The sequence below is a fragment of the Gymnogyps californianus genome, chromosome 20, assembly GCF_018139145.2.
Source record: "Gymnogyps californianus isolate 813 chromosome 20, ASM1813914v2, whole genome shotgun sequence".
Taxonomy (NCBI): domain Eukaryota; kingdom Metazoa; phylum Chordata; class Aves; order Accipitriformes; family Cathartidae; genus Gymnogyps; species Gymnogyps californianus.
The window spans coordinates 4,563,617-4,575,768 of record NC_059490.1 but is presented as its reverse complement, the minus strand read 5'-3'; the positions used below and the strand labels follow the sequence as shown (position 1 = coordinate 4,575,768).

Here is a 12,152-nt window from a genome sequence, read left to right as displayed (position 1 = left end):
TATGCTTCCCTCTGCTGTCAGCAGCTGGAATCTTGTGTTTATAGTTTTCAGATGTGCTCCTTTCAAAATAAATAAATAAATTTTTTAAAAAATCTACCCAGAATTTACAAGGCTATGGTTTTTTGGTTGTAGGGGATCAGCTTTCCACCAACCTGTGGTAGGCAAAATCAGCCAACACATAAGCAAAATGGTAAGTTTTGTAAGAAAATGGTCTTGATATTGCCACAACTTTATCATGACCACACAGATAACTTACACTTGCAGTGAGACTTGTATTACGAAAAATTTTTAAAACGAGAAAAATTGTCATGAAGTTTTGGGCTACTCCTTCTGCAAACCAAGAAATCCACCACAGATATGTTGGAGAAGTACAGGGCTGCCCCAGGGATGTAACAGTCACCATTTACTCATGGTCCTCAAGTCCATGTGGGAGCCTGTTGCTGCCCAGTCTTGGCAGAGTTAATACAGATCTCATTTATCCGCTTCCCATTTTGGGACAATACAGAGTTCACCCCTCTCACATCAGCTGGGAACGCTATGTAATCAATGCCTTTATACACTTTTTACTTTATCCACTACTTGGCAAGAAAGAGTTTAATTTAAAGGGTGGTTGGAGGGAGGGGGCAGCAGCAGTACCCAAACCGTCCTTAAGGAGCCTTTGGAATAAAAGGCTGAATGCAGAATGGCACCATTTGGTGTGATCCTGTAAGGCAGTGAGATTACTGTAATGCAAAACTTTGTTAGAAGGCTCATGAATGCAGCATATCAATCTACATTTTGTGAAAATCTTAGTATTGAACCACAATTAATTTCATCCTGCCCATGCACTCTAAGTAACTGAATATGAAATCGAGCTGTTAAATTAAAAATACATCTGTTCACTTTCGGGAAAAGGAGCCTGGAGAGTGGAATGGGTGGAAGGGAAAGGAGAGCTCTAGAAAACTGTCAGACACAGGGATACTTACTAATCCTTGGCTGTAACTAATACAACTGAGCTTTGAAGCTGGACGTGAGCAGAAGAACTGGGGAAGAGGCAGAGCTGAAGTCTGGGGGAGTGGAGATAGGAGACCCGACAGAGCTGGGGCTCCAGGAATTTACAAGCCAAGTGCAGATACAGCTGAGCTCTGCTTTATCATTATTAGATGCCAGCTACACAAGAATGGACCAGAAGAATCAAGCCCAAATCTGAGAGCACTCAGATAAAAGTGCACGATGTGCCTTTCCTAGAAAGCATTTTCTTGCCATGCACAGCACAAATCAAATAAATATATTTTTAAATCACCATAGGCTCAAAGAAACCCTGACCCTCCAGTTATAGGGAAGGGATAAAATCATGGTCTCAGTCTGGGCTTTTGAGTCTGAAATTCTGTGTTTTGCGTGGATGTGGGATAATGTTGATGCACCAGAAACGCAAGTGGAAGATGCATCTGCGGGGGCAGGAAAAGAGACACATTTAACAGATGTCCTTGTTACGTTATGTAATTTCAGAGTTGCAAACCTTTGGTACTTACTCATTTCTGAGCAACCCTGAGCCCTGTAACACCGCAACAGTGGCACCAAGAGTTCTCTCAACCGCGCAGTTTCATTGCACCAGCACCTCATTGGCCAGGCTGCTATATTTCTCTACCCGCTTGTCTCATGTGATGCTACCTGAGCTCTGTCGTTTCACTAGAGACCTTCTTCACAGCAGCTACTCATGATGGAAGCTTAAAGGACACCAAGTTGCCTCCTCAAAGCTATGATGAACCCAGAAAACCAGGCACAGGGAACAACCATAAATCCCCCAAACCCTGTTCTCACTGATGGTTTTAGAAGATCAGTGACTTAGTTCCTCATTTTGGAGAGGTGAACCCCTCTAGCTTCTAAGTCTTATGTGTTTCATCTTGAACAGGAACTTCCAAGAGACCCACACAATGGAGGCAGCTCGCCTAGCTGCTCCCAGGGAAGGCAGGGCCCTGGCAGAGCCTGGCGGGGAGGTGGGAGGAAGAGCCGAGCTGCTCTGTGCCTGCCCACTCTGCTGATGTACCAGAAAACAATGGGAACCGAGGAGGAAACTTACTTTCTTTTTCAGCTGTGGGCTGGAGTGAGTAGAGAACCCCTTGTTGGAAGGTAAGAGGGAGGCTTGGGGTGGCTGGTGGCCCTGGAGGACCTGGGGGACCTGGGATCCCGGTTTCTCCTGGAAGTCCTCTTGGTCCTTGAGGTCCCAACAGCCCTGTGCAGAGGCAGGAGAGGATGTGTTACTGCATTTGAAGATGTGCTAACGACGCTACCATGTAAAAAGGCAGTAAGAAGACAAAGGATTTCTGTCCTGAACTGTAATTGTGGGAATTAGGGGTGTGGGGGGAAATAGGAACAGCTTCCCAGTTTTCCATTATTTGCCTTTAGCATCTTCCTCTGCAAAGCAGATAGCCGTACTTGGCTCAAAGCTTAATTCCTGAAAGAGTAAAATCTCCCCCCTCCCTGAGGCCGAGCAAGAAACTAAAGGCAGCAAGGCGTGAAATCAAGTGCCGCTCTTTCTCTTCCCCTCCACATACACGTATGTCACCTTATTGCCAGGAAAGCACAGAAAGAACAACGGAAACCCAGGCAGTCCAGCAGCAGACCGATTCCGCTTCCTGTGGGGCTGGAAGGCTCTCGTTGCAAACTGAGAAACCCAAAGGCAGACACATCCTTGGCCAGACTTTAGCCATTGACAGGATGCCAGAAAATGCCAAAAGTGTTCAGGGCCGCTCTCACATTTAAGGCACGCTCCAAGTTTCAAACCTTTCCTGAGCTCAGATTTACAAGGCACAGCCTTTTAGACACATACAAAGCACAGAGCCTGAGGTCTGGCACCTATTGTGTAGTATTGCTTTCATCAAAAGATTAGGAACATTTTGGGGATGAAGAAAGTCTCCTAGCTCAGGAATGGAGTGTACTCTGAAAGAATGGCCTCATAACCTTTTCCCATAACATACAAAAGCATCATTAGTTTGACATCCTGGCATCTGACAGTTTGACACAAATGGTGGAGAAAAAAGCGAGTTAAAACAGGCACACAGTGAGAGGGTTAAACAGGGAACGCTCTTCTCCAAAGGCTGACAGATCAGAGACTGTTTTTTACAGCTCCTGAGCGGGATGGGGAAACACACTCCTGCTCTGCAGCTTTCTAGGACAAGCTCTCTCCAGCTCCGCAGGAAATCCCAGGGACTGTCAGTGCTCATGCAGGTGGTTGCCCGCTCTGAGAGCTGCTGGCTGATTTCAGTGCCCAGGGGACTCACTGGAATGGATTCGATACCAACTGAAGATGCTCAACATCTTGTGTGTCCAGCCTTTTGTGATCTGTTGTCACAGATAATTTGTATAAAGTGAAATATCTTCTATCGTGGTAGCACTGCCCTCCTCCAGGACTTACCTGGTGGCCCTGCCGGGCCCCTCTCACCGGGTTGTCCCTTCTCTCCTTTTGGCCCTGGTGGTCCTGGAAGACCAGTTGGTCCAACTGGGCCTGGAGGACCAACCTGTCCTGGCAGCCCTGAAAACATTCAGAAAGGAAATTAGTTAGAGGTTAGGACACTGCTGAGATCAGAAGGTCTTTAGCAACCTAGAAACCAGAGGAGAAGGACTCAGAGATGCAAGGGGGAGAAATGCAGCTTTGCACAGACAGCACAGACAGGGTGGTACTGGTGGCAAGAGCTGGCTGGTATCTAGGGCAGAAGAGCCAGACTGGACCTTGCTTCTCCTCTTCTTCCTCCAATCTTTAAAGAAACAAGCATGTCCTCACGCTCAAGGCTACCCCAAAAAGTCAGCAGGATCTGTACCTCCAGCTGGGATGTGCTGGTCCAAGCTAAACTGAGCCCACACTGTCCCCTTCCCAAGGTCTGAATGGCTCTGGGCAGGGTCTGGCTGGTCCCTCAAGCACTCCCTTGCTAGCTTTGTCCAGACATGCATGTTAGCTCCATGGTAGTCCCAAGGTATCAAAATACACAAAATATATTTGCAAAAGCAAATCAAACCCTGTCTCCCACTTGCTCTGGCTGATCTATACATACCACCCAGAGATTCTGCATCAAAGATGTTTCCCTGTTTTCTCCTGTTTTCATTCATCTAACAAGTGTACGATGCTGTGCACAAGCATTTTTCATCCCAAACTGAAATTAATGCACCCACACTTTTGAGGTAACTAGATGTTACTAATTTATATCAATGAATAGGGCGCTGAGCAAACCCATCTGGAAATACCAGTAACAGAATAATTACAGCCCAGCGGGATGCTTCTTGGCAAGTCCACTCAGACCCCCAGTAAGGCTACAAAAGCAGCAGGCAGCATTTGTAATCTGTAAGTGACTATTTCTGATGACACTAAATAAAATCTTAATGTTGTTTTCTTTAGACTATTAAAATAATAACAACACTTGGCAATTTTATAGTGTTTTTCAGAAAAACACTCTGCGTCTTTGGCTCACAAAAGTAGTAGCTGCTTTGGAAAGATACACTTAAATACTGTGCAAACATCAGTGAAGCCTTTAATACCTTAGAGAGGTGGGTGAGTTAGTCTGTCTACTCAGATTAAGTGGTTAATGGTTACAATAAAGGCATTAACTGTCAGAGCCAAGAGAGTCAGAGGTTCCTGGTTTCTGGGCTACCAAAGGGCTTTGAGTATTTGAAAGCGGTGGCAGATGCAAGCTACAAAGCCAGAGGAAGATCTGTCAGAGTCTAAAGTTCAGTGCACTCAGATTTCAAGTTTTAGTCTGTATATTACGTATGACCATAACCCAGCAGAGCGCAAGTTAAGTTTTGATAAACTCTTAAGCAGTGTCCTTCCTCTTCCCTGGTATCAGAAGAGGTACTGGACCCTCCAAGAGCAGTGCCAGGAGAACCTGCTGTATGTAGGGGGTGGAGAAGAATGAATAGGAATAGAGGGAGAGAAGGAAAAAAGGAAACAAGCTGGCACCAAAGGGAACAGGGCTACATAATAAAAACCAAGTCTCACAGGATTTGCAGCTCCCACATTTGGATCCAGTTCCCACTCTAGGTGTGGGACAGCCCACCTGGGGCACAAAACCTTGTCCCCCCAGACATTCATTCAAACTCTCTGCATTTCTCAGAACAAAGCAATAATCCCCCAATATTAGACCCTCTTGAAAGATTCCCCTTCCTCTCTTCTTTTTTTGCCACTCTGGAGAGATGTCCAAATTATTTTTTCTTACAAAAATGAAATCTATCCATCTCTAATCCATGGTGAAACTGCGCAGACTGAAGAAATGAGATTTTTTCAAAGGCTTTGTGTGGGAGCGTGTACTGTACTTTTGTTTTATTCAGTCATCAATAAAGATCTGATTTAATTTGAGTATTGAACAAGGAATTAAGGTAAGGTTTTAATTTGGATCAATTTGCTTATCCACAGGACACAAACTGCAGGCTTTTCTGTGAATAGAGGGGCTCCTTTAATGGATCTCACCGGAGGATGGATGCTCTACTTGGCAAGCTCAGGCAGGTCATCAGGAGCCCATTTAAGAGAGCAAGAGCATTTGTTCACAGCATTGCAAACAGCTTCTCCCCCCTACCAAAAACCCCCAACACACCTGAAAGTTTATTGCAGTAAATTCTTTCCAGCAGAGAGGGAAGAACAGCAGAAACACTGTTTTGCAATCACAACACACTGTGCTGCTGAGTGTGGGTCAAAACATTTCCTCGCTTGTATAAATCAGCCTCAATCCTTCAGTTCAACCTTTATAACTCAATCCTGTGAACGTCTGCAGACCAAGAGCAATCGTTTGCTGCTAGCATCCTCAATCACGCTGCTGCAGCGGAGTTTTAAAGCAACTGGCAGTTACTTCCCGAAGGTGGAAAGCGCTAAAGGAAAGACTAGGAGAAGCAGCACCGAGTAATGTGTCAGGCAAATGCTCATACTGGTGACAAATGGTGTTACCAGCATAAAAGAGACAAGTGCAAAAGGGAGAAGAAAGAGGGAAGGATTCAGGGGAAAAAGGGGGAGGGAAATGAATAGGCCAAATCTTCAGCTGGCATAAATCAGCTCTGCTGCAGTGGCATTGCCTTCAGAGAGCTGAAGCCCATGGCAAGTATTTATCCTCCAAAGATATGAAAGAAAAAGCCACGGGGGGTGGGTGGGGGTGGGAAGGGCAGAGGGTGAGTATTCTACTGCTGGAGACCAAATCAGATGTGCAGAGACCTGGATTTTCTTCCTGGCCCTGTCATTAACCTGCAACACACCATCTGTTCCCTTTCCTTCCCCAAGGTTTTCTCCGTGCAGGAGCAGGGTATTCTCTGTTTATATGGAGCTTAGCAAAACGATGCCCTGACTATCACCAGCAGCTCTCAGTGCCCCTGGCAGGCAATACCAATAAAATAATAATGGTGTTTTCTCCCATCACTCAGCACATGCCCTGCTCGCTCTAGCCACGTGTCCTCCAGTGAACTGCCTCTCCATCGGGCAGCGCTTTCCATCCGTTGTGTGCTGGGGGAACTGAATGTCTCAAAGACGATAAAGCTGGCATTTCGCCTCTCTAACCAGAGCAGCCCATGATCAGATAAAACCCAAAGAAGAAACCCAGCCTCTCTGCATCTGTGAGGCTCTGAATCACTCAGGACTCCTGGCCACAGGATCCTACTGCTTTTTTGGACGTACGTACAGGACTGGGCATAGCAACATTTTGTGCTTTGAAAGAGGAAACAGCAGAAACCATTGACTTACCCTGTGGTATTAGCTGCTCCTCTGCACCTCTGTGTCCTTTAGGCTCTAGTTAAGAGGGTCAGAGTTAAAAAAAAAAAAAAGAAAAAGAAAGAAAAGAAAAAGATATGAAAAATTAATGACAAATTAGGTCTCTTGCTGCCAGCTGGCTCAGCCAGAGTATATATATTTTCTTAATACTCAGTAAAATGTATCCTGTTGATTAACAAGCTGATCAGAAAGGCCAGTGGTGCAGCTGTCTCAACAGCTCTGATTGCTTTTAAATGATTGTCTATTCTCAGCCCTGTCACTCACAGAAGAAATAACTACCCTAATAAACAGTAGCAAGTTTTCCTGGACTTCAGCCTGGAGAGGTGTCAGCCAACCCAGAGCTGTAAGGTCATCCAGAAACACTCCCACCATTCAAAGCATCTAGTCCGTATCAACCATCTTTGTGTCAGGCACCAACATTCTGCCCTTAGTCCATCCGGTTGAGAAACTTGGTGGCACGCAAGCTAGGATTTGGATTTGCTTTGGCTGAAAAACTAGAAGCAGGGCAAAGTAGGCAATATTTCACAAAAAACTCTGGGGAAGGGGATGGGAGGGACAGAGGCTTAGCTTTCCACAACCCCAGACCACACAGGACACTCAGGTTTGACTTCCACCTACTCTAATATCACACTTGTTGAAAGACCTCCTAAGGTCTGCAATCTCTGTAAGTGAACCTGGGGCCAGCTTTGAGCAACAAGTCACAGTACAGTGTTGAAATGATGGAAAATAGGCAGTCCCCCACCATCCTAAACCAACTGCATGAAATTCCCTACATTTCACCAAAATCCACGGTGCGTTTTTTTTGGCTGGCTTTGAATTGTAGATAGAAACTGGTGTGGGCAGGGAAGGAAGCCAAATGTGGACCAGATCCATGAAACATCCCCACAGCTCCTTAGCAAAGCAAGCATTTGAAGCCCACAGAGCTCAGGCAGGGGCTTGAGCAGGCAATCAGATGTCAATAAGCAACTCAACTGATTACTTCTAATTTCTGAAAGACACTGTACTGACCTGAAACGGTCCAGTGCATGCCTGATTCCCAGTCATTACGCTAGAGTTGTTATTCCACACTAGGTTAAATAAATCAAGGCTAGAAAAATAAAGGGTAACAGTGAGCAAGGACTACACCTGGTAGCAGGCAGGCAGGGCTGTAATGCAGCCAGCCGGCTGTGCGCACAGCCTGAAGTCTGGCTGACAAGACAGACTCATGTAAAGCTCAGACAACATCACCTGTTTTTTGGAGGGGATCACTAGCTACCTCCTGGATTTACTGCAGGGGTGGAGGGTGCTGATACTGGACCATGGAGTCAGCCTGATGCAAGTGCTACAGGAGATCCGTTCTGTTTTGCATCACTGCCTGGGTGAATGGCATTCACTGCTCCTTGCTGAGCAAGAGGAGATTATCGTGTGTACAGAGCCTCTGAGAGGAGAGGACTCTGAGCGGAAGGGACAGAGTCGTCAGTACTTTTGCTGGATTGACTGTAGTACAATGAAGTGCAGGTGCAGAGATACTGTGACAGCAAAAATAAATGACATGGAGAAGGCAGAATGAGCATATAATGGACACTGGGGGAAACTGCTTTAATTCAGTTGCTGGCAGCCGTCACTGTGGTTCTGAAAATACTTTGCAGAACATATTGTTAGTGAACCTCCCTCCATGTTGTGGCATCCTGTCAAATTATAAACATGGACGACATCTGGTCTATGTTGGTTGCTCCAAGTCTGCTGCAGTCATGAAGGGCTGCCATAATAAACTGCTCGGACCAAAAAAAAAAAAAAAAAAAAAAAAAAAGGAAAAAAAAAAAAGAAAAAAGAAAAAAAGAAGAAAAAAAGCAAAGTAGGCCCTATAGAGGATAAAGAACTAAAGAACTGCTCTGGGAGCAAGCAAAGCAACTGACAGACAGGGCTTTGGAAGCAGAGAGCGGGGATCTTGAAATGAGAATGCCAAGGTCAAGGAAATTCAATGCGTGGGGATCTGTCTAGCCAAGTGGGCTCAGAGGGACATTTTCTTATAAGTGTATTTTTTTTTCATGCCACAAGAGGGATCATAAAACAGCCTATTGTGTTTATGGGAAATTTAAAAAATATAATGCAGACTGCAACTGATGTTGCTATTCATGGGAAAGTTTTTCCTCCTAATAAAACCAAGAATTACCCCTATGCCCCAGTCCTCTACCTCCCCACACTGCTCCCAGATGGGGAAACACTGCATTCAGCGCTCAGTAAGTGAGTATGAATTGTCCCCCTGTGATTCCGATGGCTCTCTGGAGTTTCCTCAGGAATGTTTCAATCTGTCCAGGCCTCCAAATCCACAGTCTTTGGACTTAAAACACGTACACTGAAACACACAGGCAGGCATAGTGGCCCTACTGAGGCTAACAGAAATCTGACTTTCCCAAGACCAGAATTCAGCTCTCAGTAGATGCTTGTGCCAACAGAAATCGAGGCTAGCAACGAGCCATTAAGGCTGGCAAAATGGAGCTTCATATGTTAGTTTCTGAGCTTAGCTGCTTTCTTCCAGGAACATGCCTGCTCTGCGCTGGCTTAACTCAAGGAGGGGCAGAGGCACGGAGAGAAAAGCCGAAAGTCTCTCTTTGCGAAGGGGTGACCCTCATCCCTGCACGGGCAGTGGGAAGGGGCCCTGAGGAAATCACGCTCAGCTTGCTGCAGCTAAAAGGATGGTTTGAGGTGGGATCAGAGAAGATTGAATTCCTTCCTCATCTGTGAGTCCGCATGGGTGTTGACGTGTGACCGTCTCTGCATTCACAGCTCAGCAGAGAGGGAGAGACAAGAGGCAACATTAAACCTTTAGGCTGAACAGCCTCTAGTTTGGAGGAGTCCTGTCTCTAGAGCTAAATAATGCTGATTCTGACCCTAAAAGAGAGGCTGAAAGCTCTCAAAATGCCTCTCTGCAGGGTGGTTTTCCTGCTAAGTACAATCCCATCTTGCAGCAAGTGTTTGCAAAAACCAAAGCTATGGTGTCCCTGCTGAGGGTGCAAAGCAAAGTGCAGACACAGAGCCACTCATGCCAGCAAAGCTGCCTGCCCTGCGCTCGTCACGCAGCACCACATGGCCCAAGCGCGGCTGCTCCCATCAACAGCTCCCTGCTGGATCAAACACAGGGCAGCAAACATGCCCACAAAAAAAGAGAGGAATTGCCCATCTGAAAATCTTAACCTTCTTCTCCTTTACAGAGCAGAGGGAAAGAGCTGCCAGTGTTTCCCTCCAACTCCTCTCCCCTGCAGCTTCCAATACTACAGCAGACTGACACAGCCTCCTTTTTAGTTACCCTACAGGAATCGTGTATGTAGGGTCGACAATTTGGTGAAGAGCAGGTTAGGCTTACCAACAGATCCCACTGTTTTTCTCAGGACAGTCCCGGGATTCATCAGGGGAAAGGCATCTGGTAGCACATCGTCGTACCACGTGGCTGTCGTCCCAGTGATTGGCAGGTTGTTTTCCAACGGTGGGCTTCGCTCCGCAGCCTCAAGCAGAAGGATCTAGACAGGGGACATGGGGAAGGCAAACAAGGTCAGCGGGATGGTTTCATGCATGGTCTCAATCCTGAAGAGGTCTTGAAACTCCTCTCCTTGCCCGCAGGAGCTGTGAATAACTCTGCATCACAGATCGCAGGGTTTTGGTGTTAAAGCTCTATTGGCTTTCCAGAAAGTGGCAGTAATTAGTGTAGGAAGCTGCTGTGTTAAGTTGCAAGAGGGTCCCGCACAGGCCCTCCTTGGAGAGGGCTTCACTGCTTCCAGAGAGACTCAGCCTCACGTGCGATCGTCTCCCTGGTGAGAAACATGACACTGGGGACTAGAGCTGGTGTTAGGGGACACAGCATTTCACTGCTAGGTCACGTGTTCAAATCCAGATTCATAAGGTCAGAAATTACCGAGAGCTGGTACAAGGTGAAGGGCTGTACCCTGGGTGCCCAGGGTAGCAAACTGAGGTGCCTCAGGACAAGTACTGGTTGTAAGTCAAAGCACAAATGCTGACCAAATTAAAGATGACGGAGAATACGAAGCTTTTAAAGAGGTGAAGTGCTTTAAATTTGGAGCAAATAAAAAAAGGCAAGCAATTTCCTCAAAGAGCTCTACTTAGAAGTAATAGGATATTATTAAAACTCACAACTGTTTCTATACCTTGTAAACACACTACCTTCAAATAAATCCACATCCCAATGTGCGTCCCTGAGCTATTTGGGCCATTTACAACCTAAGCTCCTTGGCAAAGTGACCCCGTTTTCCCTGTATGATTTAGACTGCTGTTCATCAAGCTGTGCTCCCCTGGCCACTGGTGGTCCGTATGAAACTGGAAGTTAGTCTTTAACATGGCTGCAAAAAAACCTAAACACCCACAAGAAGCAGAGGGATGGAGGACGTAGGTGGACTCTGCCCACTGACAAACTCCATTAAAGTGAAGCCCAGGGGAACATTCATTGCACTTTATAATCAACATTTTTAATTAAAATTTTCACAAAATTGGGATTTAAAAAAAAAATAGATTTTCTATTTAAATCTAAATGCTTCAACCCCCTACCTTCTCAGCCACTAAGCAAGGGTGGCATAACAAAGTAGTCTACAGATTTCTTTTGAAAAAGCCTGACCCATTGGGAGCTCTGCCCTGGAGTGCCAAGCCCACGTGCTCTGCTGCAAATGGATTTTACCCCAATTGCTAGACAGAAGCTAAACAGAGGCCAAGGGCAGCACCCACTTTCCCGGTGGGGCAGCCAAAGGGTCAGCAGCCCCTGCCTTAGCCATGCCTGGGATGCAGCAGCAACCCTGCCACTTACCTGGCAGCTGGATCGATCCCTGGCAAAGCTGCCTGCCCAGGATGGACGCAGGATGCCCATCAGGCAGGAGCAGGGCTGAGGTTTCCAGAACAAGAGTTTTGATTCAAGCATCCAGCATCTCCAGCAAAGTCTGCTATCTAAGCACAAAGCTAGACGGGAAAATTGTTCGAGGAGTGCAACGCTGTGGTTTGTTACAGCATTGTCTCTTCCTGTTTGGAAACCACCTAAGCAAATACTGATTTAGGGATAAGGGAAATAAAAGATAATACAGCTCAAACTTTCCACTAAATCCCTAGAAGTTTCAGCTTTTACATGCTGTGTTGTCTTTACATAATGAAGTCACACTGCAATTATAAATGAGAGTGACTTGGCTCTGCTTGTTTGTTTTTAACTTGCAATTATTACAAGGTTTATCACTTATTTATTACAAGGCATGATGAGAGCCAGTACTGCAGCAGCGCCAGAAATGATGAACTTCCTGCAGAATGTACTGGCCTGACAGGGGTGAATCAGAAACTAATTAAACTGGGAGCTAGGTTAAGTGCAAGGGAACTGAACCTCAGCTGTTGCAAACAAGCAAAATTCTTCCTTTATTGCGAGGATCTTTGTTCATGGATCCAGAGTCTTGCTTTCTGAGTAATAAGA

General features: G+C 46.1%; 1 protein-coding gene across 6 annotated transcripts in view; it reads right to left on the bottom strand.

Annotated features, from left to right (window-relative positions):
• Positions 1-12,152, bottom strand: part of COL26A1 (collagen type XXVI alpha 1 chain) — a 183,850-nt gene that overhangs the window by 22,716 nt on the left and 148,982 nt on the right. For all 6 annotated transcript variants that reach the window (XM_050908840.1, XM_050908842.1, XM_050908844.1 and 3 more), the window contains 4 exons: positions 10,062-10,215; positions 6,692-6,736; positions 3,395-3,511; positions 2,060-2,212 (listed from right to left, as the gene is read on the bottom strand). In XM_050908840.1, coding sequence (XP_050764797.1) covers positions 2,060-2,212; positions 3,395-3,511; positions 6,692-6,736; positions 10,062-10,215 — 469 coding nt within the window. The remainder of the gene's footprint in view (positions 1-2,059; positions 2,213-3,394; positions 3,512-6,691; positions 6,737-10,061; positions 10,216-12,152) is intronic.